The sequence below is a fragment of the Phyllosticta capitalensis genome, assembly GCF_038381095.1.
Source record: "Phyllosticta capitalensis strain CBS 128856 chromosome Unknown BKA78scaffold_4, whole genome shotgun sequence".
In the NCBI taxonomy this organism is placed as follows: Eukaryota; Fungi; Ascomycota; class Dothideomycetes; order Botryosphaeriales; family Phyllostictaceae; genus Phyllosticta; species Phyllosticta capitalensis.
Window position 1 is genome coordinate 503,023 of NW_027117442.1, and position 24,564 is coordinate 527,586.

Here is a 24,564-nt window from a genome sequence, read left to right on the forward strand (position 1 = left end):
CAGGAAACGGTAGCAATAATAACATGGCCAACAATCCAATCAATATTCCTCAAATCCGCCACCGATCCCCGCGAGCAAACACGGCCGGCCAGATGCTGCTGCTTACGGCCAAAATGACGGAGCCAGAGAGCCGCGCGCATGTACCTCCGTCACGGGAGGCGCCAGGAGCCCCGCGCTACACCACCACCACTGTCGACCATCATGGCCCACATCTGGCAATCCGTCCTGCGCCGCCGTGATGCATCCAAGCCGGCCACACAAAGCGCACCGCAACACGGCAATCTGTCGCATCTGACGTGCGTCCACGCCCGCGTCCCTGCTTGCAGCGCTGCCTCGAGCACTTGCCGCCCCGGTCCACTCCCCTGTCTCGCAGCTCCAGGCAACTTCAGCCCTCCTGCACCATGATAAAGATCAGCCTGCTCTGCGTGATGCCATGCCCTCGTCCTCCTCAGTCATCATCAGCCTCGTCGCTTTCCATAATCAAGTCACCTGCCGCTCGACTCTCTTTTTCTCCGCAGTCTCGCCGCTGTCCTTTTTCTCCATCATTCGTGCTTGTCACGCTCCTTGCCCTGCGCACCCGGTGACCTGTTTCTGTTCCTCTCCAGCCCCAATCCAAACAAAACCAAACTATTTGCCTTCTTCCCGTACCTGCCACAACCATCCTGATCCTCAACGGCGCCGAGCGGTCCTTAGCGCTGACAGTCGCCTGCTGTCTTTTTAACCATCTTCCTATCGCAACCCTGCACCACACCACAACACCACGACATTATCATCATGGCTTTCTTTGATCACGACTACGACTTGGGCCCAAGGCTGGGTGCTCGCCACGTTGCCCCAGGCCGTTTTCGAGACGCCCCTCGCAACGACTTCCTCTCGCCAAACCACATGAGGCACGAGTATCATGTTTCCGCTGGCGGCGGCATACGCCGCAGCCGCAGCACGGGCACCAGACCAGCCCCAAACATCCAAATCTTCAACAACCTCGAACAAGATAATCACCCGCGGTTTGATGCCAACGCCAACGCTCGCGTCTCGCCGCCGCGCACTCCTCGGGGTCGCGTCATGGAAGACGAATGGGCCGACCATCGCAGCCCCAGCCGCGGCCGCATGTTCCACGACCACCACCACGATCACCACCACTTTAGGTTTCCCGAGTCGCCCGACAACCGTGCAACTCAGGTTGCCTTGCAGGACCAGCGCATCCGCGACCTGGAGGAGCGCTTGCGGCGCGAGAATGAAGAGGAGCTGCTCCGCATGAAGTATGACAATGAGCTGCTGCGCGACAAGCGGGAGCGCGAGGAGGAGGAAGATCTCATCAGACGGCGCATCGAACTTCAAATGCTCAAAGACAAGGTCAAACGCGAAGAGGAGGAGAACCGCATCCGCCACGAGGAAGAGAGACTCAAGGACAAGTACGAGAGGCAACGCGCCGAAGCCGACCGCAAGCGTCTAGAGCACGAACGCGAGCTCAAGCAAATCAAGGACGAGGCCATTCGTAAGGAGAAGGACCGGATCGAAAAAGAAGAGGCGGCGAGAGAGGCTGCCGCCCAAGAGTGGGAGCGCCGCAAAGAAGCTGCCAAGAAGAAGGAAGACGAAAAGAAGGCAGCACAACTACTGGCATGGCAGATGGAGGAGAGGAAAAAGGCAGACGAAGCCGCCGCGGCAGCGAAAAAGGCCGAGGAGGACCGCAAGCGCATGATAGAGGAGCACGAGGCCAACGCAGCACGTCAAGCCAAGGAAGAAGCCGAAAAGAAGCAGCGCATCATCGACCAGTACCACAAGGACAAGAAGGATGCCGCCGAAAAGGCCAGGGCCGCAGAAGAGGCACTCAAGATCAAGATGGAAAAAGAAGCCAAGGAGGCAGCAGAAAAAGCCAAGCAGGAGGAAGAGGAATACGAGCGCAAACGCCTGGCCAAGATTGAGAAGGAGAAGAAGGAAAAGGCAGAGGCGGATGAGAAATTTGAAAAGGAGATGCACGAGCGCCTGCACAAGATGGGGTTTTCCGAGGAGCAGATCCAGGCCATGATCAAAGGAGAGAAGGCCAAGGAGAACAACCAAGTCATTGTCAACGTGGGCGGTCACCGCCACCACAGGCACGGCATTCCGACCTACATCAAAATCCACAAGAACCACCTTGAGGTGGCGACGTTGACCTACTTTGGGCTGCCTTGGGAGTATGATAGGGTGAGTAAATCTTAAACAAACAAGCCGCTCAATGCTAACATGTCGCGACACCAGGCCGACAGCGACTACATCATCATCCTCAAGGAAATGGACCACAACGAGACGGAGGTGCTGTTTGAGCACACCAAGTCGCTGCGGCGCCGCACGACGTTGCGCATCGAGGAGCGCCCGCGCGCGTCGGGCAAGCCTGAACTGATGTGGGTGAGACGGCGCGGGCGGAGCAAGAGCGCCGTGCGCAACATCCACATCAAGGACACGTTTTTTTAGCTTTCGTCTGGGTCTTTGGGGATTTTTCATTGATGGTCTGGGGCGATGGTTTACTTTCATCTTTCATTCGTGGAGACGGCATTCGGGTAGACTGACTTGGTGACGAGAGGTTTCTGGATGGCTACTTTAATGGCGTTCAGGTCCATGGTGTCTTTCTTCATCTCCTATACCCTATACCACTGATAAACGCATCACCACTTTCCGATATGATGTGGTTGCTTCATAAGCGGCGGCGACGATGCATGTCTTGGTGTAATGGATGGTTTAGACCGGGAGTGGGCGGGATGGGTGCGCATCATGCAGCCCGACGCACGGCCAAACCAATGACGCAGACGACCTGCTCACGGCTTATCCGCCGCCCAAACTCCAAACACCAAACATCTCAATGGTCGCCATCTTGCTGCCCGCCATGTCCTGCTGAACAAACCTCTGCCAATTTTTCCCCCTCTTCTTCTTTGGCATTTGATGCTAGAACGGCAATGTCCGATGGCAGCCGCTCGCGCTCGTCGTCTTCCTGTAAGTTTGCTGAAGCTGCCCGCGCTGCGCCGGAGAAAAAATACAAAAAGCTTCATGAGCCATCTATCCACGTCGCTGCACAAGCACATCCTCCCCACCTCCACTTCCCCAGATTGACCCTCGCGCTTCCTCTCCGCACGGCCAATTAAGATTCACACCCACAATCCTAACACGTTTTCTCCAGTCCACTTCCTCGCAGGCCTAACATCCGGCCTCACCTCCGCCGTCCTTCTCCAACCCGCCGACCTCCTCAAAACACGTGTGCAGCAATCGCATGCGACGACCCTCTCTTCGACGCTCCGCGCCATCGCCGCTGGCCCGCATCCCATCCGCAGTCTGTGGCGCGGCACAGTTCCATCGGCGCTTCGGACAGGGTTCGGCAGCGCGCTCTACTTTACCAGCTTGAATGCGCTGAGGACGCGAGTTGCGGCCGCGTCGGCGAAGCTGCACGGTAGCGACAATGGGGGCATAGCATCCGCCGCAGCAACAGCAGTTGGCAAGAGCGCCGGTCAGAACAATGGGGGATCTGGAGCATCATCGTCCTCATCGCTGCCCAAGCTCAGCGCGACGGCGAACCTGCTCACTGGGGCCCTCGCGCGCGCCGGCGCCGGCTTCGTCATGATGCCCATCACCGTCATCAAGGTGCGCTTCGAGAGCAACCTGTACAGCTACGGCACGCTGGCGGCCGCGGCCGGCGACATTGCGCGCCGCGAAGGGCTGCGCGGGTTTTTCGCCGGCTTTGGCGCCACGGCGGTGCGCGACGCGCCGTACGCCGGCCTGTACGTCTTGTTCTACGAGGAGTGCAAGCGGCGGCTGGGCGCGGTGGCCGGGCGGATGGGCAGCAACAGCAACAGCAACAACAGCGCGAACGCCAGCGGGAGAGACGACGGCCTTGCAGCGCCCTCGCCCACGCCGCTCCCCCTCACGGCGTCGACGGCGGCGTCCGTCCACTTTGCCTCGGGCGTCATCGCGGCCGGCTTGGGCACCGCGCTGACCAACCCGTTCGACGCGATCAAGACGCGCTTGCAGCTGCTGCCGGCGCGGTACAAGCACATGGGACAGGCGGCGCGCTTGATGCTGCGCGAGGAAGGCGTCAGAAGTCTTTTTGACGGGCTGGGCCTGCGGATTGCGCGCAAGGCCATCAGCAGCGCCTTGGCGTGGACGCTGTACGAGGAGTTTGTGAGGAGGGCTGAGAGGGCGTGGGTCAGAACGAGGGAGCAGGATGTTTGAGGTGTGGATGATTGGGGCACATCCTAGATGGACGTAGCAGCGCACCGGCGTTGGAAGAAGGGAAAGAAAGGTCAGAATAGACCTCAACACCATGAAACGACAGAAGCAATTGTCATCGAAGCGTGGTGCAACAAGGACAAAAAGAGGAAACGAGTGGACGGTGTACTACGCCCCCACCCATAGATCAATGGCGGTCTACACTCAACTACCATACTACAAGTTCAATGTACATACATACAAAGCCAACAACCATCCAACTCTCCCGGCCGTCCGACTTCTCACTCACACTCATCATCATCATCATCTCAGGTCTCCCCTCGCCACCATTTGCTCACCCGCTAAGACGCCCGCCCTGCCCTGCCCTGACCTGTCGACTGACGGCGGTCCGTCCGCCGACCGACTGTGAGATTGGTGTGCGATTCGACGCCTAAGCTTGGATCGGGAGCCCGCGAGATCTCTCGGCAAGTAAGCGGCGCATATGCAAGATCTCGTGACGAGTCACTGCTCACCTATTGCTGAAGTGGATATGGTAAGTATATATTCTGTGCCCCTTGCTCCTCTCCTCTCCGACTGCCGATTGCAAAAGCTTCTCAGCAGTGGCAGGGACTGGATCAAGTCAGGTCTTTTCACTGGTGCAGAACAAACAAGAAGTAAAGGGCCACTCTCGTTCGTGCGTCTGTCGTCGCCGTCGCCTATCCGTGGGAGCGTTGCCAGGTCTGGCGTCAATTCCACCTTTTGTTTTTTCAAGCAGTACGACACACATCGCCATCTCTCCAATGGTGATGTACATCTTCATCGCCCTTTCCTGCTAAAATAAATCCTAATTCTCACATCAAACACAACCCTCCACACACCCAATACTCACACACAGAAATTCAAACTACCCAATAACCCCACCCCTCCTAAACTCCCCCTCCCCTTATGACAGACAAACACCCACGCCAGCCAGAGCCACCTTCCCACCGTCACACACATATAAATACAACACCTCCACACCCGCTTCCCAATCACGTGGCCACCTGTACAAGTGTCTGCAGATAGCAGGGAATGAGACTCATGGCAACGCATGATTTGGGAACTGGTGGAGTGGGATGCTGGAGAGGGGCGAGGGGGTGTGGGGTCTGGTTGAATTGAGTGGTTTGGAGGGGGAAGGGGAGGGGGGAGGGCTAAGGATGTTTGTGTGTGGTGATGAGACACAGTGTTAAGGGAAGGTGCTGCGCGTTGGTGATATATATCGCTGTTTCCTCTCTCCACCATCTTGGTTCTTCTTCTCCCGTGAGGAGGCACAGAACTCGAGGGAGAGAAAGAGCAAAGAGCGTTTGAAGATAGGTAGAAAGAGACTTCCGCAGGACTGAAAAGTAACTGGCTTTTCCATCGGGGCTCTCACAGTAATACTCCCATACGTCTTGCAGATTATTCTTGGAGTGAAGAAAGGATGTGGCCGGGGAAGTCAACAGCGGGCTATGAGTAGCTTATATACGTCTTGGACCGCAGTGGCCAGGCGCGTGCTTCTAAGGTCGCACGTGCACTTAGTGCGTTGGTGCCTGGAGCTTCTCGCGTGACCTTTAGGGGTTTAGCGCGTCTATAGGGAGTATATAAAGCCGCTCCGACGTCTACCTGGCAGACCAACATCCGGCGACAGCAACTGGTACCAACAACCTAAAACTTTGCCACTTTGTTTGCTGTTCACCGTCTCATGCTACTTGTTTGGCTTGTTTGTCGCACAGCGGAAGACCTCGCACACTTGTCTGCTTTCTGCCGTCCTTCTTGGAGCTTGGTTTCCATGGGCACGTTTCGCCTCCTTCTTAGTCGCCAGTGTATTAAGATGCTGCTTATTTCCAATAGGTAGTGTAATCGATCGGTTTGATGCATAAGAGATGGAAGGCGAGAGAGGTCATCAATTAGTTTCAATTTTCAGAGTAAAAGAAGTTCATACACGAGCGTATGGGCAGGATGAGAGCGCGAAAAAATTAGGGAATGCACTGCTCCAGACTTAACTCAGGGCCATGTTAGCACACTAAATCCACCTCGATCATTCGCAGACGAGAATATTCGCCATGCCACGCTGACGACTTCCATCCGTGCCAGCCTCTTACCCCTATTTCGCGGACAGACACCCGCCGAAAAACGAGTGCTAAGGCCGTCAAGCTCTTCAGGCCCTGAACCAAACCATCCAAAACCACAAGAGCAACGCTTGTGGGCCGGTGTCTAATCCCAGTCTTTGTGTTGCATGACAGAGTGATGGCGCGCTGAGCAGATGATAAAGGAAGAGAAGGAAATCGATCAGGTCGTAGGGTTTTTATACCCCTAAATCTAGGAAAATAAGGCAGAGCGACTGCTGCCTGCCCAAAAGCTGCACCTGACCTTGCCCACGCTGATTGCAGGGGCGATGGCCACTTCTCGCGTGACTTTGCAACGCCGGCAGTCACTGACGACTATAAAGTCCAGAGCGACCCGCCTAGATTCACTAACCATGAAGCCAGTGGTCAGAAATAGAGAACGGAGTTCGAAAGACGCTACTTTTTCTGGTTGTCCAACTACAAACCAACCACTTGTACTTTAGGACGCGGGAGCTAGGAGTCGGGGCTACCGCTCACTTTCTTTTCTCGCGCAGGCGCTTCTGCCAGAGATCTGGAATGCTACAACTTTGCGTGATGATTAAAGGCTTGAAGGAGAAGGACGTTGAGGGTCGCCTTTTCTGCATGCTAATAGGGGAGGAAGCTGGATAGCATAGAGGGCAGGAGCGACCGCTGGCGGACCGACGTACCACGCAATGAACAGAGGCGTCTTGCTAAGTAATATTCCTTCGTGTGTACGACACCATGCCTCCTGGCACAACAGACTGGTTGATGGTAGGGGAAGTGGTCGCAAAAGCGCAGTAATTTATAGTCGAGTCGGCTCAGGTCAGGGGAAGAAACCAAAGCACATGACATTCACTAGAGCAGGCGTAAAACCAACAAGCCAATCACACAAAAGTCAGCTGTCAGATGCAGCAAGCACGAATAATCCGCTCACCTGTCTAATCATCAAGACCCAAAAATCGGCTGGCCGTGGTATAAAAGATTACCCACCGGCCTCCCTTCTCACCCTACAACCGCGCCTTTCCGAGCAACAACCCTACACAACTACCAGTTGCACTTCTTTCCCCTGACTGCCCGTTCGGCACTTTCGTGGAGGCTTGCGCACTTCAACATCAACATTCTCTCACTTGTTTCCCTTGCCTTCCTCTTGCTCCTCTCTCCTCCCTACTGCTCCCATCTCCATCATCATTGTCAGACCTTGTAGAAGAACAATGTCGCACGAGCCACTGAGAGCAATCTTAGCGTACAGTTGACGCAACTTGACATTTTCTGTCTCTAATTCTAGCTAGAATACTGCCATTTACTCGTCTAAAATGCAACGGCGCCGGCAAAGTGTCGAGCCCCTGGAGCCCCGAGGCGCTCGCATGTTTTACAGGTACTGCAAACACGATCTCCGCGAGTACGAAGTCAATCAATCCATATGTTTACGTCGCCGTCGCAGTCATGTGAGCAATCTTGCCCCTTAGAATGAATTAGCCTCCGACGACAGGGCTGGCTAGGGGTATAAAACCCCTCTTGCCTTCCCATTCCTCTTCTTCCATCACTGAGCAGCTACCTGGAGCTCTTATTCTGTATGGCAAGTGCTCTACATCTCCTTGGACGAGTTCAGGGCTTTTTGGTCACTTTCTGTTTTGTTCGCTCTCCTTTGTGACAGTTCTTTTGCGTCTGCCTCGCAGTCTTGCTCTCCCCCTTCCTTTCCTCGCCCCCTTGACGTCGATCTTGAATGGTGAGCCCCGACAATTGCACTTGCGCTCCATTATCACAAAACAAAGTAAACGTGCGGCAAATCTCATTTTCTTGCATGAATTCAGAGACAGCACAGAAGACCTGTCTGTTGACCCTCGCAACTGCATCAGACATGGGCGGACCTAGAACAGTCCACGGGACTGATATCGTCCATCCCGCAGTCGGGTTGATGTACCAAGACGCGCGAAACGAGAGCCTCTAGGGTGTGAAGTCAAAAGGACCGTGATGAGAAGAAGTCAGCACAAGGAAAAGCTGGCCTTCTATAGCTCTTCAACTTGGCTAGGATCCGTGAGAGCATCGCGTGATCCGGGGTGGATGTGCTGGAAGAGGAAGGAGAGGCCCATGCGCTCTTTCCTAAATGGTTTCGCAGCTGCAGAGAGAGGTTTTGCCGCTATTTTCTCCGCGTGACCTGCCACTTGGTCAAGGCAACTGGCAGCAGGCGACAGGCGACCGAAGTGGATCAGGGTATAAAGGGAAGCCACGACTGTCCATCCATCCGCCTTTCGCTAGCAACCGACACTCGCAAGACTCCATTGACGTGCTCGACGATGATGCATCATCCACTCGGGGCCTTTTCTCTTCTGACGCTCACGATTTCCTTTCTGCTGCTCTTAGCTCTATGATTTCCTATGTCCACAGAGCGAGGACTCAATCGGAGCAAGAGCGACAGCCACGTACAAATCAACCAAGACAATTGTTCGCAATAAACGAGAACTCCAGGTATCTAGAATATTGAACACCTGCAACAATAGACAATAGTGATTACTGCAACCGCGGGGCCAACAAGCCCCTGAGTTTGACTCCAGCCAGACCAAAGGGCCTGGACAGAAATTAAAAGCGGCAAACAACCAGTACAGCAGTCGATAAGCCTTGGAATCGTAGTCAAATCAGTAGACTTCGATTGGAGCCCCCTGAGTTTGGGTCAGCAAGGACGAAGAGACATCTCTATATTTATACCATCGATAGTAACGCGGTTACCGGACCTGTGGCTGACATAGAAGCCTGATAGCTGTGTAATGTGATTTGCACCGAAATATCCGCCTGGTCCATCATGCACAGGAGGCGGCGGTTGAGTATAAAAGCTTCGTCCAACCGCTCACCCTAGCTGAATCCGCTAGCGTCAACAACTGCACAGCGATCCTTCACTTGCACGAAGTGAATCTCCACGTAAATCTCCACACTTCCTGTGTGCTCTGCGTTTTTCTATTCCGACAAGTCTGTCTATAGGCTTTTGGGAACGTAGCAGCAAAGCTCAACTGAAGAGGGAAAGAACATCTGCGCGCATTGTTTTTAGACAGAGCTAAGAAAAAACATGACGCTATGATGCAGAGCAACAACTCTCTTAATATAGGAGAAGATTAGAAGTGTCCGGTAATGATACAGCGACTGCAGCTGGCGTCCAGGGAGTGGAGCCGTGTTTAATAACGGGCAAAAAGAGGCAGTGAGGCGCTGTCTTAGTTTTTGTTGTCTTAGCAATCATGTACCTGATGGAGGATCAGCAATAGTAGAAATAAATGAGCGGATAATATAGCCTGCAAGCAGAAGGGCAACAGAGATCCCTAGAAGGCACGACCAACGCGTCAGCCACGTGCCTACTAGTCACCTGGTCCGTCAGGAGGTCATTCAGCTTCCAAATCGGGAAAGCGGCTGCCTATGCACACTTTCCCTTTCTGTCAGTCCTTCAACGTCAGGAGCGACAGCGCTTGCGCTATAAAAGACCATCGACCTTCCAGCAACTCCCACTGCAACGCAGGCACAGGCGTAATCTAAGCGCCTTCTCAGAGACCACTGTCTTGTTTGTCTGTCTGGTTTGCTGCAGATTACAGACAACCTTCTTACTTTTTCTTTCCTCTTTTTTTTTGTCCCCTCGGCCTTCCTCTCGATAGTTACTCTTGATTTGCCGTCACAATCGGCTGCTGTTGGATGGCTGCATCATAGTACTTTGCTGTTGAACATCGCCCACTAGCCAAAGAAAAAGAATAAGAATAGACAATTAGAATTGGAAGCACGCGGAGGCCACCTGAGATGTCTAGACTCACCGCGGCCGTCCTCCACAGTAGAAAGAATGATGGGATTTGTTCTGCCAAAAACAAGCAGTCGACACTTTTCCTTCCGCATTCGCTGGGTGTAGCCCCCTGAATTCTACAGAAGTAGAGAGGAAGGCACAAGAATATCTACTCCTCGCCAGCAGCATACAACGTGATCATAAGCGGAGGCGTGCCATGATAGGTCGAATACATCGGCGATTGCTCAGGAGATCAATAGGTCATGTGCAGACGCATCAAGGCCGCCGATCCAATCAACAGCCGAACTAGGAACCAGGCTGGAGATGGCCGCCTGCTAAGTCGATAGTCGTTCCTTCCCTTTCCGGTGCCCAACCCTCCGCTCACTGATTACCTATCAGTATAAAAGCCTGCCTATCTCTGACCTGTTTGCCGCTCCAAGCCAGTGCGCAAACCCTATCACCGCACCAGTCCTTGGAACTGTGTCATGCGTCCAACTCAAAGAGCACTTTTGTCTGCCTGTCCGTCTACTTTTCCCTCAACATTGCCCTCGCCCTTGTTCCATATATTCTCTTGCGCCTGGGGATTAGTCTTTGGAGAGTTTACTATGTGGGAAAGCTGCGCGTCATCATCGCCATCAAAAAGCGAACGTTCTCGTCATCACCTAACAAAATATATGCAAGATTCCATCACTGCTGCAAAGCTCCTTGTCCGTCTACTCACCAAGCGAAGTAGGGTTTAGGGTCAGAGTGATGAACAAAGGCCGCACGCCCAAACAAGTATCATGGAAGAACACCTCAATGCCTTCCCACAGTACCCGGCATCCGGCGAAGGGACTTATGGTGGACTGTCAAGGCTTTGATGGGGGAGAAAAGAGGAGAACAGGCACCTCATTTATACCCCTGGCTCACATCGAAGCGGACACGCTGTTGCCTGCAAATGACACGTGAGCTTTCCTAGAAAGGAAGGGTGACTCGTAGGCTCTTGCGCGGAGTATACCGTGTGCACGCGCTCCTGAATGCGATATCGCCTTTTCGTGCGCCGTGTGACCTGTCTGCCTGCTACGTGTACCTTTGGGCAGAGCGGTGGGCAGAGGCGTGGGCGGTATAAAAGGGGAGGTACCGAGCAAGCAGTCAGTCATCCAGAAGGCGACACACCTCGACTTATCACGCCCAACACTTGTGCTACTTGTGTCTGGTTTTCGAACCGAGATTACGATTGGAATACTGTTGTCTTTGTCTCTGTTTTTGTCCGCGCCGTCGTCGAAGACTTCACTCCTCCTTTCCGAGTAGATGTGTGCTCCTGGTGCACGATCATCATCACAGACTACCGGCCGCCAACAACTAGGCCTGGATGCAGTCATACACCATTCTTGTTCATTGGAGGATCCTTCAAATGGGTAGATGCATATGCCATGTATATTTTGTGCCTACCTAAATGCAACAGATAGTAAAATTTTGAAGTAAATGCCACAAGATGAATGGAAGAGAATAGAACCAATTGCACACACGCTGCGCCGACTGATGCCAAACGCGACCAGGACGCTTACTTTGCATCTCTCTCTTGCAACCTTGTCTTCAACTCCGCTCCGGTGGCGCCGACTGCTACAACAACGCGCCGCGCGTACTCATCTCCACAGCGCTCGAACAATAATCTTGCAGATTGCGAGCTCTACCCATCTCCACCAAAGCTGCTCGCCCTGACTCTCCGCGAGCCTACTTCGGGGCCCTTCTTGCCGCCGTTGCCCTGCACCACATCAAATGGCTTGCGCCGGCGGACAACCTGGTAGCCGCGATCCAGCTCAACCTCAATGGCACAGCGCACCTTGAGCGAGCCAACGGCCGGCCAAACGCTCCGCTCGCCCTTGAGGATCCAGTACTCAACCGAATCCTGCGTTGGGTTCTCAAGCAAGCGAACAAAGTCGCGGGCCGTCAACTCGGGGACGAGGGTCAAGCTCGCACCAGAAATGTTCTCGTCGAGCAGGAAGCGGCGGATGCCGGCGGGCAGCAGGCCGACCGAGTCGAGCTGGTTGAGGCGGTGCTGGATCTCCATGACGACGAGGCGCAGGATGGGCATGCTGAAGCGCCACTTGCCGTCGTGGCGCGGGTTGGGGTGGTGCAGGTCGGAGCGCAGAAAGGGCGCCAGGTACGGCCGCGCCTGGCTGACGATGAAGTGGTTGACGTTGAAGAGCTCCGACACGCGGTTGAGCGGCCCTTCGCGGTCCGTGTAGGACGTGTGGGTCCATGGGCGGAAGGTGACGACTTCTTGGGTGGATGCCCAGGGGACGATGTTGCCGGATTCGTCTTTGCAGAGGAGGTGGGTGGGGTGGTCTGGGGAGGCGTTGGAGGCGTTGGATGCGATGGCCGCCGACCAAATGAGCTGGACGTGATTAGATTTGGGGCATGATACTCGGGCGAGAAGACTTACAACGTTGGGAGCTGTGAGGTAGTTGAGGACATTCGGTATACCTCCGCTGGAAGTTGATACGGTAATGTTGAGGACACGCTTTGTCTTTGCGTATGCCTCTTCAAAGGTCAAGTCGCCCACATTTGCGTGGACGCACCTCTCAAGGGTTCTCAGATCCAAAAGGTAGCCCTCTCGGACCAGACGCGAGGCTCGTCTGAGCAGCGTTGCGCCCCACCACGTCCCTTCTTGCAAAAACGGATCCAACAGCTCCTGCTTCTCCTCATCCTTGTGTGACTCGGCAAACGCAGAAAGATCGAGACCCTCGCCGGTCAAAAAGTCCAACAGCTCGTCCTCGGTGTGCACGCCGACCAAAGCGGCAATGAGCGCCCCTGTTGCCGTCCCCGCGATGATGCGCGGCAGTAGTCCTCGGAGATGCAGCGCTTTGACCACACCCAAATGGCACAGGCCAAATATGGCACCTCCCTGGAGTACCAGAGCAGAGCGGCCAAACGCCTGTCTGGTGTCGTGCAAGACGTCGAGCTTGGCCTGGTTCGTCAGGCCCGAGTCCCGGCCCGGCGACGTGGGGTACGTCGTGACATACTCGATGGCGAGAGCGACCTGGGTGATGTAGTCCTCGATGAGCAGCTTGGTCCCTGCGTAGGCGCGGTTGAACAGGCGCGCCGCTGTGATATTGCCCAAATTTCTCACGAGACCCGAGCGCAGGAGGTTGACCAGGCCGAGGATGTCGTCCTCCTCGCGAGCCTCGATAATGGCCTGCAGGCGTTCGTAGATGAGGCGGTAGTCATAGTACCTGCTGGTGGGGTTCTGGCGCCTACACCTGACCGCGACAGAGCGCGGTCATGGACGTGAGCTTCCTTGTCGGTTGACCTCTTCCCTTCTTCGGCAATGACATCATGGGGGGTAGGGCTTAGGGTTGCGGGGATGATGTTTCGGGCCAACGCGGGACGGGGGGACGAGAGGTTTCCATACCACAGATCATATCCCAGCACCTCGTCGAGCTGATATGCCGACGCCTCCCATTCCTCAAACAAACGAGCATCGGCCAAGGTTTCGAGCAAGGCGTCGCGAGGTGACTTTTGCACCCACCAGGAGTAGAGACGCTTCAGGACATTAGCCATGCGGCGGCCAGACGGGCAGCTCGTCAAAGGAGGGCGGGATAGAACGAGGACGACGAGGGAGAGCGGCGGCGGTGGAGCAGCAAGGGACAGACGCAGACGAAGGACGAAGACAGATATCAAAGACGGCGGCAACTCGAGGCAAAAAACAATGACTCAGTGCCACGCACCAGTTGCCAGAAGAAGGCGACTTCGAGAGAGACGCGCCCAACGGATTTGAGGGCGCGGAGGGAGGTGGATAGGTAGGGTTTGTTGTTGGAGGAGGTGGTTTGTAAAGACATGGCTTCTTTCGGTCGACGTCGTCTATTAGCGCATGATGGCCAAGATTCGGCAGAAGGGCATGCTTGGCCCCGGCATCGGTCGGGGGGCGTGATGTCTGCTGGGATGGCTGAAACAAAATGAAGCTCTTCAGATGTGGTGGGGAAGAAATCCAGCCGGACGAGTGCCGTTGAGGTGCAGTGCCGGGCAGCTGTCGGTCGGTCAGCACTTAACTTTCACATGTCACTAGAGCGACGCTAGACAGGGCCACAGCCGTCGGGTACGCGGGAGGCGGCTTTGCACATGGTCCGCTCCGCCTCCAGGTTGGGGTTCCGCTGCAACTCACGCTGGTGCTACAACTACATCTCGTCACTACTGCGGTCATCGTCCTGCTCTGATCAATGTTGGCCCATTTTGCTCACTTGCAGCTCGCTACTGCCACCAGTCGAACAAACAAACGACGTCATGTCAGCACCAGACAGGAACATGATCATTTTGTCACGCGGCCAGAATCCATCCTTCCATCCAGCCTCCCGCTCGCTCGTCCTTACATGACAGCATTCTCCCACTACGTCTCTCCTTTCAAAACAGATCCCTCAGGATCCTCGCCAACTCCTCATCCTGTCCAAAAGCTCCCCCCGCAATCCCCGCAATCGCCTGCGGCCCGCCCTCGCCTCCACTTGCGCTAATCAGATAGCCATTCTGCGGTGCAAACCCCGTGCTGGCCGCAAAGCCTCCCGCCGCTTCAAACAGACTCGTCAAGTCGTTGGCCATGACATTTGGGCTTTCCCCTGTTGTCGAATTTGTGCCATTAGGGCCTCCACCCCTGGGAACAGATGCTGTGGACGATGTCGCTTCTCCTTGGCCCACACCCTGCTGGTGCTGCTGGTGCTGCCCATTTGTCGTGCTGCTGCGGTTCTGATTCCCCAGGAAAAAGCTCTCGTCTACCGGATGCCCAGCCAGTCCAGCCATGGCCACGGCGGCCGACGAGTGCGCGTCCGACGTGTCAACTGCCGTCGGCCGCCCGGCTGAAGCTTGTTGCTGCTGCTGCTGCTGCGCCGCAGGACGCACGTTGAGGCCTAGCTTTGGCCCTACCTCCTTGAGGATCTTGACCGTGCGCCACAGCCGCTTGCTGACGAACGAGTTGGCCGACAGGCCGCGCACGAGGTCGATGGCCATGTAGAACTCGTCGCGGCAGTGCTCGCTGAACTGCGCCGGCGCGTGGCACACGGCCAGGAACAAAATGGCAAGCGCCGATATGAGAAAGTAGTTGAACATTACTTGGTGCCTGCGATACAGGTCTGTAGTTTGGTTCGTGTGCGTCAGGACTACAATTGTGTCTTTGGCAACGTCAACCACCGTCTGCGCTGCCGGCATGTCCTCGGCTATCGATGCCGGCGTGTGCAACACAGGCCGATGGATTAGCATGCGCATTTGATTTGCCCGTAGGTAAAGCAGGATGCGAAATCGATGTTGGCTGCGTGGGACCTGTTTTGGGTCTGGAACGTTTCCCGACGAAGGATGCGCGTACTTGAGGGACGGCGGGATGGCACGGTGCCATTGCAAGACCTGATAGTCCAAGAAACCTATTTCTTCCTTGCTAATGGCGGTGGTTTCGTGGTTGGCCACGGATTTCCATACTCTGGACCCAATGTGGCTGTATGCAATCATGCAGTCCAGGTACGGCGTGGAATCCTCCTTGATCATGTCAACGTCAATTGCAAGACCTCTCACACAAACAAAATCAACTAACCGGCTTGGGCAGATGAGGATCAATGTCGGCGTCGTTGAGTGCAAAAGGCAACCCCGTCCCAAATGCCCATCTCCGATCCAACACATACACGGACCAAAACAGTTTTAGCATGGCGTTGCGCTCCTTGTCGTCCGAAGACAAGGTCCCGTACGTCTCGCTACGATGCAAGCCAAGCTCCAGACACAGACGCGCCGCAGTGGTCGAAAAGCGTCCGGCCAGGGCCTCGGCGTCGCGATGAAAGTGGTACATCCCCTATTCGATCAGCAACTGGCTTATCAGAGGTAAAGATCACACCTACAGCTATTGCCAACATCTGTATAGATTTGACATTGGCCGGCGCCGTCAAAGTCCCCTCTACCCGATGCCGAATACTCTCGTACATGGCAGCTCCGAGCTCGCTGGTTCCGCTGCCCTCTAATACGAGGGCGGTGGACAAGACAAGCTTGAGCAGCATCGTCTGGTCATCGCTGATGGAGTCCGCCCCAGGGAATCCGACCTCAACCAGCCGTGTCCTATGAGCTGCTTCCATGAAGGTGTACAGCAGCGTCGCATGTTTGGTCAGATCCTCGACTTCCAAAACAGGGTACATGGTGCCCATCTCTTCGTTCCACGAGTGACACAACCTGATAGCTTCCTCTTTGTTGATCGCCCACATCGGATCCTTGCTCTTGTGGAGGATCGGTTTGCCAATGTGCGGACTAGGCGCTGGGGCCAGTGGAGGAAGCGGAGGGCTGGCCATTGGAGTCGGATCTCCCGTACCCATCCCATCTTCTGGCTGTTCTTCTCCGGCCGTGATACCCATCGACTGCAAGCTGGATTTGGCAACCCCGAGGTTGAACGTCACGCTCGTCGGACCATGGAACTGCGGGTGTTTCTGCGGTCGTCGGGGTTGGCTTCTAGACAAGGTGGGATCTTGTTGGGGCGGCATCGAGCCATTGTACTGTCCCACTGTCAACGAGCTGCCTCCGGGGGACATCATGTTCGCGTCGACGTGATTCCGGAGGTTGTTTAGGTTTTCGTAAAGCTGGTCGACTTGGGCTTGCAACGAGTTGATGTGGGTGTCCATGCGCTTAAAGTCACTGCCCCCAGGTTAGTTGAAGCCGCGCTTGAGGATCTGGTTGACCGCACTCGGAGTCTTTGAAGTTGTTGCAGCAATTGGGCGCGTATAGACACTCCAGCTGGAGGTGACCGCATCGTTGGCACGGCGTCTGTCCGTTGCACTTGATCTTCCGCCTACGCCCTCATCAGTCCCAGCTCAAATGTCCCCTTCACATTTCCAAGTGCCGACCTTTTACACTCGTTGCATGCGATTGATATGTAGCGGTTTCGTTTCGCTCGCTGCGGACCCGCGAGATCTGAGCCGTCAGGGTTCTTGCGCTTGTTGGTTGCTCCTCCGTCGGGGGTGGTCCCGTCAATGGGGCTGTTCGAGGTGTCCTTGGAAGCCATTGTCTTGCTAGTGCTCGTCGCGCAGGAGGTCGAGCAGGCGCAGTAGTCGCGGCGGGAGCACGAGGCGGCGCGCAAAAGATGGGCGGAGGTGAGGATAGAGGCCACCACCCGGGGATCTGCGTTGGCTGGCTGTGCGGGGACGCTAGCGCCAACCGACCCGATGGCCCCACCATTTCGACCTCACCTCTCGCATCGCCAGAAGCTTGTCGATTTCTCATGCAACAGGCACGATGATATCACAAAATTGCTCATGCTGTGTATTCGCAGGGCCGAGATGAAAGTCTATCTAGCTTTTCTCCGGATATCAATGTTGTCTACTCACCAAAGAGAAATATACCGACATCTCAAGCTTCACTAATCGTTCTCACAACTGGAAACCAATACGACCGAGTGAGATGCTTTGCTAGACTATCATTAAGTAATCACAATATCTATTCAGATGCAACCATGCTTTGTTGATGCGACAGCTCCCCAGTTCCTTCATCTCCCCAGTTCTCCCTCGTCGATCTTCCACGACTATCCCCTACGGTCTCCTCCACGGACCCGCGACTAGCTTCCCCACACCTACAACCTGCTGCAGAAACAAGCCCGTCTGGGCCCAAAGTCCAGCAAGCCACCCATCTCCCTGACGCACCCTCCAGAGCCCCAGCAGCAAAACAGCAAAGACCAGCGCCCTGATACCCTTCCAGAGAAACAGCTTGATCAGGCCCTTGCGCGTGTACCTGATGTCCCAGTCCGAGTACTTGGGGAACATGCAGCGCTGCGTGAACCAAATCTGCGTGTACGGGTACATGGTCGAGTTCCACCGCGTCTCGCGGTCAAAGTAGTACGACGAGCAGCCGCCGCTCATCCAGACGGTGTTTTTCAGGCTCTCCTGGATGTCGCGCGTGTACTCGATTTCGGCCTCCTTCTTGATCTCGACGGTGTCGACGTCTCCGTGCAGAATGGGCTTGACGAACCGGAGGGCATGGGCGACCATGTTCTCGCTGGCCAGGATGGCTGATGTGTGGCCGGTAGCAGTGTTGGGTCCGAAGACGATGAAGAAGTTTGGAAAGCCGTCCATGGCCGTGCCGAGATAGGCCTGTGGACCGCCACGCGCATCCATCTCTTCCACGAGGTCGTTTCCAGCGCGGCCAGTCACCTTGAGCGGGTGCAGCCAGCGCGTGGCTTCGAAGCCGTTGGCGAGGATGATGACGTCGGCCGGAATGGACCGCTTTTCTGTGGGCGCCTTGGACTCAGTTTCGCTCATTGGAGGATACGTGCGGCCTGGTCCTATTGTGACACTCCACTCGTCGACGCTTGTGAGCGGCTGCGTCGTCAACTCTAGACGTTCGTCCTGCAAACCGGGGAGCCATTCGAAGTCGTAGATGCGTCGCTTGCAGCCAACGCCGTAGTCTGGCGTGAGGATTTCGTGGTACTTTTCCGGGGCTGTCTTCTTCATGTTCTTGAGCAGCCGCGCCTCAAACTTTTTCCGCTCTCTTTCGTTCCAATCGCCGTTCTGGAATAGCCGGAGACTATACTCGAGCGCTGCTGCCATCAACGTGCGAAGGGTCCTCTGGAGTCCTGGGATATTTGCAAAGAGCCATGGTTCCCACCTCTGCCATGTTCCGATTTCTCCAGTAGACCTTGATCGGGAAACGACCCACGGAGGTGATCGCATAATCTGCGTCACCCTCTTTGCTCCTAAGCTCTTTGTCAGATGCGGTACGAATTGGGCAGCGCTGCAACCCGTTCCCACAACGATTACGTTCTTGTCCTTCAAGTCGACATCGTAGTTCCATCTGGCCGAGTGGAATATCGACCCCTGGAAGCTCTTCTCCCCAGGAATCTCATCTGGCCATCCCCTCGGCTCGACGAGACCGCCGACGCAACTCAGCACTACCTTTGCGCGGACTACTTCACTGCCGCAAAAGACTGCAGCCTCTCCCTGCTCCTCAATTACCTTGCGTCGATCCCTGACGCTCAAGTCTCCCATCCCCTGCACCAAGTGCCGAAGCTCCAGTTCCCAAACCTGCTCATCCTCTAGCCACACGCAGCCAATGACGTCGGTATTGAGCTGAATCTTGTCAACGATGCGGTATCGGCTGCAGACGCGGTTCAGGTAGTCGAAGATTTCCGAGCCCGGGGGGCAGTCGCTGGACCAGCTGGGATTTTGCGCGAATGAAAAAGAGTAGAAGAGGGCCGGGATGTCGCAGGCGACGCCGGGGTAGCGGTTGATCCACCATCTGCAGGTTCAAAACTCGTGAGCATACGCCTCTTCAGCCTCGGAGAGTTGTTCTTGTGCAAGTGCAGGAGACGAAAGAAAAAGAACTCGAGAGCAAAAAGCAACAATTTCAAGTGATTGGCGTCCGACTGGTTTCTTTTCTTTTGAAATGCCGTGAACGTCTGCAGGTGTCCATTCCATCACGCTGCGACTCATATTCAGCCGCGAGAGCAATTTTCCTTTTGCTTCAAAGTCGTCTCCAGCGCTCACGAATCGACGATGGTCCATTCCTGAGGCAGCGTGGTCTTTTGATGCTTGACTCCTGTCTGGTTCCCTGTCCCTTTGTCGTTGCGGCCGTAACTTTCAAGTTACCGTCCAACGCACGGAGTCAACATCGACCCATTCTCACGTCAACCTTAGTCGACCTTGGACTTTTGCCGCCCAGCAAAACCCCTCCAACCACGCGCGCCCACGTACGTAACGCCCTCAGCGCGTCTTCCCGTGTCCTCGCGTGCACGTACCAGCAGTTTATCTGCTGCCACTCACGCAAGGCGGACGGACGAATGGAGCATGGCTTCCTCGAGCGGCGCTTCCGTCTGTCACCAAAGAAAGCACCAGCGGCAAGGTTCATGACGCAACGAGCCGCGCAAAAGCATCAACGCGTTCGTTCGGCTGGCGTCAGGGAGCGCGTCTGGAGTGATACTGGGTACTTGCTGGCAGAAGCAGCCACCGCTCTTTCCGCTGGCAAGAGAGGGGCCAATCATGTTGCTGAATAAGGAGACGGCGAGACCTTGGAGAGCTGAAGAGCCGGAAAGCCAATTGTCCAACAAGCCTTTTGGAAGCGAGCAGCTGACCGTAGATGTATGCAGCTCAATGCCCTGGCAGCCGGTCGCCGGGAAGTAGCGCATCTTGCTCCGCGGAACGTAACGTGAGAGGCGTTGATGTTGACTCGGTGAGACCCAGAGTTTTCGCGCCGCAGTAACTCAGTCTTGGACCCTGCCCCTCCCCCGCATGGCAAAAAAATAAAAAATAAAAAATAAAAAATGAAAATACAAAACCAGGGACGAAGACCAAAAGAAAGAGACCGTAGTTGCGCCACAAGTATGAGATCAGAGGCACAACAGCATCGGCATCAATCGGGCAAGACATGAAGACAAAGCAAACAGAGCGTTGACGTGTAAGGAAGGACAAGGGCGACGGAGGAAAAAGAAAGAGACGAAAAGAAAATAATCACTCACGTTCCTCCAACGCCAGCCTGCCTATCGAAGACGCGGAACTGGTCGAAGCCACCAACTTGCTCTTTCAGCTGGCAGGCGGCTGCGATGCCCGACTCACCGGCGCCAATGATGGCGACGGGGATGTACGTGTAAGCCTTTGGTCGCGAGCTTGATGGTTTGGTCGCCCCATTATTGTCGCTGGATTTGTACGAAGCGCGTGCGTTGTAGTCTTCCACGCGATAGATGGCGCTTGGCGAACCCAAAGGAGCATCCGCGGCTGGTGACATGATAGACATGTTAATGGGTCTTGGTAAACGTGTAAGGCAACGATGTGGCGTTATTTGAGTGGAAGAGTGAGACTCTGAGGTTCGTGTCTGCTCACGTTCAACGGGCCATATTTTTTTGGGGATAGGGTTGAAAATGCAAACGTGAGGCTAGCAAGCCGTGTCGCGCTATGCAGAAATGCGTGACGAGCGTTTGACCAGCAAAAGCCGACAATTGAGGAATGAGCGGTCAAGCCGTGGATTAAAAGACAGAAACGGCGATATCGCGAGAGGAAAGGCAGCAGTGCAAAAGGGCGACCTCGGTTGTGCTAAGGCCGTAAGGTGTCGTGGAGTGAGGTTGGGTGGAAGGAATTCTGTGGGACCGAGTAGCAGGGACCATGTGTGCAAAGACGTCATTGGCCAATTGAGCAGGTGTAGTAGTTCAACACCACACGAATGGAGGCAGATGGCTGTCGGACAATTCTTTCGCTGGTGAGCTTGCATCAAGCCATCAAGACGGTCAAGATGCATGGTGAATTGCAGACGTCGTGTTAGAAGAAACTAGACCAAAACAGGATTAATGAAGAAAGCAGCCCACATGTGGGTAGTTGTTGAGCAGAGCCCCAGGAAGATACATTTGATATTCGAGGAACTCAAGTGTAAAAGTTACAACAGTCGATACATTCGACAGACTGCACCTTGACTAAAAACCAGAGAGTACGAAATCGAGCCCAAGGACGTCATTGTGGTATCGGAATGATCTGTGCGAGGATTGTGGCTGGAGCCTCGCTAATTGGCAACAAAACCAAAGGCGTCGTTCTTTCTTTTTCCACTTCGGACTTTAACCTCGTGTCTGCACCTTGACGGTTGAGAAGGAAGGACAAAAGCCTCGTCCGTGTCACGACATGGCAAAACCAAATCAAGCTGCCGACTCCACCGACAACCAACCACCTTGCGCACCTCAGCATTTGCCCAATGCAGCACTGCTCGGATGAGCCCTCCGAATCTGGCACGGCATACATAGCTGGTGCAACGCCAGTCGCACTCTCCGCCGCTCGAATTAAATGAGGTCTCACCGTCAGTCCACTCAGTTGTTGCCTTGGGGTCGCCCCTTTTCTCTGGTCCTGCAGGTCATGTCATGGCGGCGTGTTGTGCCATTGCCGTTCCACAGCCCGTTTAATCTATCTCACGGCGCAGCCATGAGCTTCGCCGCCGCGAGAACCCCCCCCCCCACGCCGGACTCGATCCAATGAGCAAGGGCATAAAGAGGAGGACGGAGAGACGTGGTCCGCAGGCTTGAGGAGCATCAAAAGCCGGGCGAATAGGGCGACCGTATGGGGTCCGACACGTATCTGTGGCGCAGCAGCAATCGATCAAGTCCCGCCTTGGAGGTCTCTCTCGCATCGCATGCTGACCGCAGGACCTCAGCTCTGCAAGGAACGCGGCGATGCTCAATGCTCGAGTTTCATCCTCTGTCAAGCGTGCGAATGAGGCTTCGTCTCGGACCAGCTGCTTGTACACAGCACCCATTTGCGAGATGGCACAGTCGGTATGACCCTCCCCCTTCGTCGCTTGGCACGGCAAGAAGATCTGTGACCGGAAAACGCCAGCACCCGCGGGGTGGGATGGAGCGACATGGGGGGAACGGATCCAAGTGTTTCAAGCAAGCCAGATGCCCATGACGTCAACGTTTCATGTGGCTGCTGAAACAACGAGACGGGCTCTCTCGAGGTCATCCGCCACACTTTGCTTCCACACCTCTTTTGCGCATGCTTCCCGCCGTCCCTGGATGCTGGAGAGAAGGCGAGGAGAGAACCCATCTCATCATCGATGGAGCAGCCCTTCTCCCTGCCGTTCCAATCTAAAGACGAGCTTAGTTGCTCCGGATGGTGGGAGAAGGGCAAAAAGCGCGAGATAGCCGCATGATCTCCCCGCCCAAAACAAGCACTTTCGAACACACCCTCAAGAAGTCAAGGCAAATTTCCAAAACAACAACGGCTACTCTGCGACAAAATAACATGAAACAGCCCGCCTCAGGGACCACTTTCGCGAACCTACTTCTATACCGCTTCGACCCCTAGATCCCAACATCCCAACCTGCGACCCGAACCCAGGACCCTGAGGCCTACGAGACCCTGACGTCCCGCCCGCGCGGTGTGGCATGTATCGGCATCCATGGCAACCACCGACCACGACATCCATCCCATCCCATCCACATCCATCGATTGAGGCAATTGCGCATCTCGTCAACATCACCTGCCCGTCGTGCAACGCCAGTCCCCTTCCAAAGACAGGACCGGCATCGGCTGGAGCAATTGAACCGGCTAGCCGATTACAGTCCCGCCATCGCTCCCTGCTGCTGGTGTCCATGTACCATGTACTTAGGAACCCACCCATCATTCCCTTCCCCGTTCGACCCGCAGCGGATGATGGACGGCCGGCGGGCAGAGACGAGGCTCAGCTGCCTGTCTGCCTGGCTTGCCTGGATCTCAGGCAACCGCAAGGCAAGCACAGCCAAATCCGGGGTGTGGAGCGGGCAGACCATCTGCAAGATCTCCTCGCGTGAGCAACAGCTGTTTCCGGGCTGAGCAGCAGAGAGGGCAGCAGGGCGGAGTAAGGCCAGGCAAGGCCAGGCCAGGTCAAGCCGCTCGCTGATGGCGGCGGCGGTGGTGAGTGAGTGACATGGGGAGCAAGCAGCGCTCTGATGCTCTCTTCCTGGAGTAAGTAGCTCATACCTACTCCTTGCCCCCAGCAGACAGACGGACAAACATACGGGAAGTCGCTGCGCTGCGCGATTACGACAATGGACGCAGCTATCCTGGCGCCCCGTTGACATACATACAGAGACGTGCAATATTCAAGTGGCGGCTCTTCCGAGCTCGCTCGCTATGAATAGCCATGCGCAGCTGCTAAGTGCGCGCAGCATGTAAGTAGCCGTCCGCTGCCCGCTGCCCGCTGCCCGCTGCTGCCATCTATGTACTCTGTACGTACAGTACAGTGAGTATCCACCGCCGTGCGTACCCAGCTGGTACTCCTACGTACACTCCAAGCTCTGTGCGTAAAATCCAGTCAGGCAGGCACGTCTTCGGTACATCCGTCCGCGCAGCACGCTCGCTACCCGCGCATGCATACGTACGCGCAAGAGTCCGCCCGGGCCATTTTGTTGCTACTTTGTGCGTCAGACAGATTGATCTGCGGGTCGAGACTCCTCAAGCCTCTCCGCCGCCTGTGCTGTACATTATGTACTGCTTCGCCCTCATGTGCCGCAGTCACAGCCGCATCGCTCGCACCGACACGGACGGCACCCAGGATGGTGGATGGACGGTCCGTCCGGGCCCTTTCTTTCGTGTGCTTCCGGCTGCTGCTGCTGCTGCTGCTGCTGCTGCTGCTGTTGCTCGAAGAGAAGGGAAGGGAAGGAAGGGAAGGGTCCACGCGGCAGGCAGGCAGCCCGTGTGTCGTAGGTAGGTAGTACATGGCAGATCGTCAAGGCGCCGCGGCCCATGGGGTGGGTGACACAACCAGCCACTGTCCATACGATCGCACTTTGCAGCAGCAGCAGCAGCAGCAGCGGTACTCGGTCAGACAGAGATCAGATCCTTTTCCGTGTGGTTGTGGGTACATATCACGGTTTGGCATGGGGGGAGGAGCCCGAGATTGGCGGAGCTGATGTGAATTGTGTAGTAGTCCAATCGACTGTGAAGTTGGTTGACAATAATGGCTAGAGTAAAATGCAAGAAAGGCGGCCGGGCCTGTCTCGCAGCTTCAAATGTTTATTATTGAGGATACCTGGATACCTGGATGCTTTGGCTTGCCTCCCTAGTGCCTACCAGCCTGCTGCTGCTGCTGCTCTGTTGA

At 55.5% G+C, this 24,564-nt stretch overlaps 9 protein-coding genes across 9 annotated transcripts; 4 read left to right on the top strand and 5 right to left on the bottom strand.

Annotated features, from left to right (window-relative positions):
• Positions 1-774: 774 nt before the first annotated feature.
• Positions 775-2,451, top strand: BKA78DRAFT_351691 (uncharacterized protein; the record flags this gene model as incomplete). The annotated part of the gene is made up of 2 exons (XM_066891225.1): positions 775-2,184; positions 2,239-2,451. 2 exons carry the CDS (start codon positions 775-777, stop codon positions 2,449-2,451), a joined length of 1,623 nt encoding a protein of 540 aa, XP_066745103.1.
• BKA78DRAFT_110866 (uncharacterized protein) lies at positions 2,429-3,313 on the top strand. Its single transcript, XM_066882261.1, has one exon. It carries the CDS (start codon positions 2,658-2,660, stop codon positions 3,114-3,116), a length of 459 nt encoding a protein of 152 aa, XP_066745104.1. The 5' UTR covers positions 2,429-2,657; the 3' UTR covers positions 3,117-3,313.
• On the top strand, positions 3,154-4,197 carry BKA78DRAFT_250323 (mitochondrial carrier domain-containing protein; the record flags this gene model as incomplete). Its single annotated transcript, XM_066884557.1, has 2 exons — positions 3,154-3,401; positions 3,471-4,197. Coding segments are annotated over 2 exons (975 nt in total), but the record flags the coding sequence as incomplete, so codon positions are not given.
• Positions 4,198-5,833: 1,636 nt separating this feature from the next.
• On the bottom strand, positions 5,834-6,184 carry BKA78DRAFT_310790 (uncharacterized protein). Its single transcript, XM_066888154.1, has one exon. It carries the CDS (start codon positions 6,067-6,069, stop codon positions 5,884-5,886), a length of 186 nt encoding a protein of 61 aa, XP_066745106.1. The 5' UTR covers positions 6,070-6,184; the 3' UTR covers positions 5,834-5,883.
• Positions 6,185-10,851: 4,667 nt separating this feature from the next.
• Positions 10,852-11,683, bottom strand: BKA78DRAFT_110986 (uncharacterized protein). The gene has a single exon (XM_066882263.1). The coding sequence runs from the start codon at positions 11,388-11,390 to the stop codon at positions 10,935-10,937; it is 456 nt and encodes a 151-aa protein (XP_066745107.1). The 5' UTR covers positions 11,391-11,683; the 3' UTR covers positions 10,852-10,934.
• Positions 11,684-11,698: 15 nt separating this feature from the next.
• BKA78DRAFT_250017 (putative patatin-like serine hydrolase) lies at positions 11,699-13,572 on the bottom strand (the record flags this gene model as incomplete). The annotated part of the gene is made up of 3 exons (XM_066884527.1): positions 11,699-12,406; positions 12,455-13,265; positions 13,424-13,572. The coding sequence occupies 3 exons, from the start codon at positions 13,570-13,572 to the stop codon at positions 11,699-11,701; spliced, it is 1,668 nt and encodes a 555-aa protein (XP_066745108.1).
• An 837-nt stretch (positions 13,573-14,409) lies between these two features.
• BKA78DRAFT_294397 (fungal-specific transcription factor domain-containing protein) lies at positions 14,410-16,646 on the bottom strand (the record flags this gene model as incomplete). Its single annotated transcript, XM_066886346.1, has 3 exons — positions 14,410-15,525; positions 15,581-15,832; positions 15,879-16,646. 3 exons carry the CDS (start codon positions 16,644-16,646, stop codon positions 14,410-14,412), a joined length of 2,136 nt encoding a protein of 711 aa, XP_066745109.1.
• Positions 16,647-17,287: 641 nt separating this feature from the next.
• BKA78DRAFT_111032 (uncharacterized protein) lies at positions 17,288-21,049 on the bottom strand. The gene is made up of 2 exons (XM_066882264.1): positions 20,468-21,049; positions 17,288-19,251 (listed from the first exon to the last, which is right to left on the bottom strand). The coding sequence occupies exons 1-2, from the start codon at positions 20,740-20,742 to the stop codon at positions 17,550-17,552; spliced, it is 1,977 nt and encodes a 658-aa protein (XP_066745110.1). The 5' UTR covers positions 20,743-21,049; the 3' UTR covers positions 17,288-17,549.
• A 2,342-nt stretch (positions 21,050-23,391) lies between these two features.
• BKA78DRAFT_294399 (uncharacterized protein) lies at positions 23,392-24,174 on the top strand (the record flags this gene model as incomplete). Its single annotated transcript, XM_066886347.1, has 3 exons — positions 23,392-23,429; positions 23,462-23,635; positions 23,703-24,174. 3 exons carry the CDS (start codon positions 23,392-23,394, stop codon positions 24,172-24,174), a joined length of 684 nt encoding a protein of 227 aa, XP_066745111.1.
• Between the last annotated feature and the right edge of the window lie 390 nt (positions 24,175-24,564).

Coding starts and splice junctions, on each gene's coding strand:
- BKA78DRAFT_110986 (XM_066882263.1), bottom strand. CDS start 11,390: ATGACTGCATCCAGGCCTAGTTGTTGGCGGCCGGTAGTCTGTGATGAT.
- BKA78DRAFT_110866 (XM_066882261.1), top strand. CDS start 2,658: ATGATGTGGTTGCTTCATAAGCGGCGGCGACGATGCATGTCTTGGTGT.
- BKA78DRAFT_310790 (XM_066888154.1), bottom strand. CDS start 6,069: ATGCATCAAACCGATCGATTACACTACCTATTGGAAATAAGCAGCATC.
- BKA78DRAFT_111032 (XM_066882264.1), bottom strand. CDS start 20,742: ATGTCTATCATGTCACCAGCCGCGGATGCTCCTTTGGGTTCGCCAAGC. Junction 19,252..20,467: donor CAGGCTGGCGTTGGAGGAAC/GTGAGTGATTAT, acceptor TTGAACCTGCAG/ATGGTGGATCAACCGCTACC.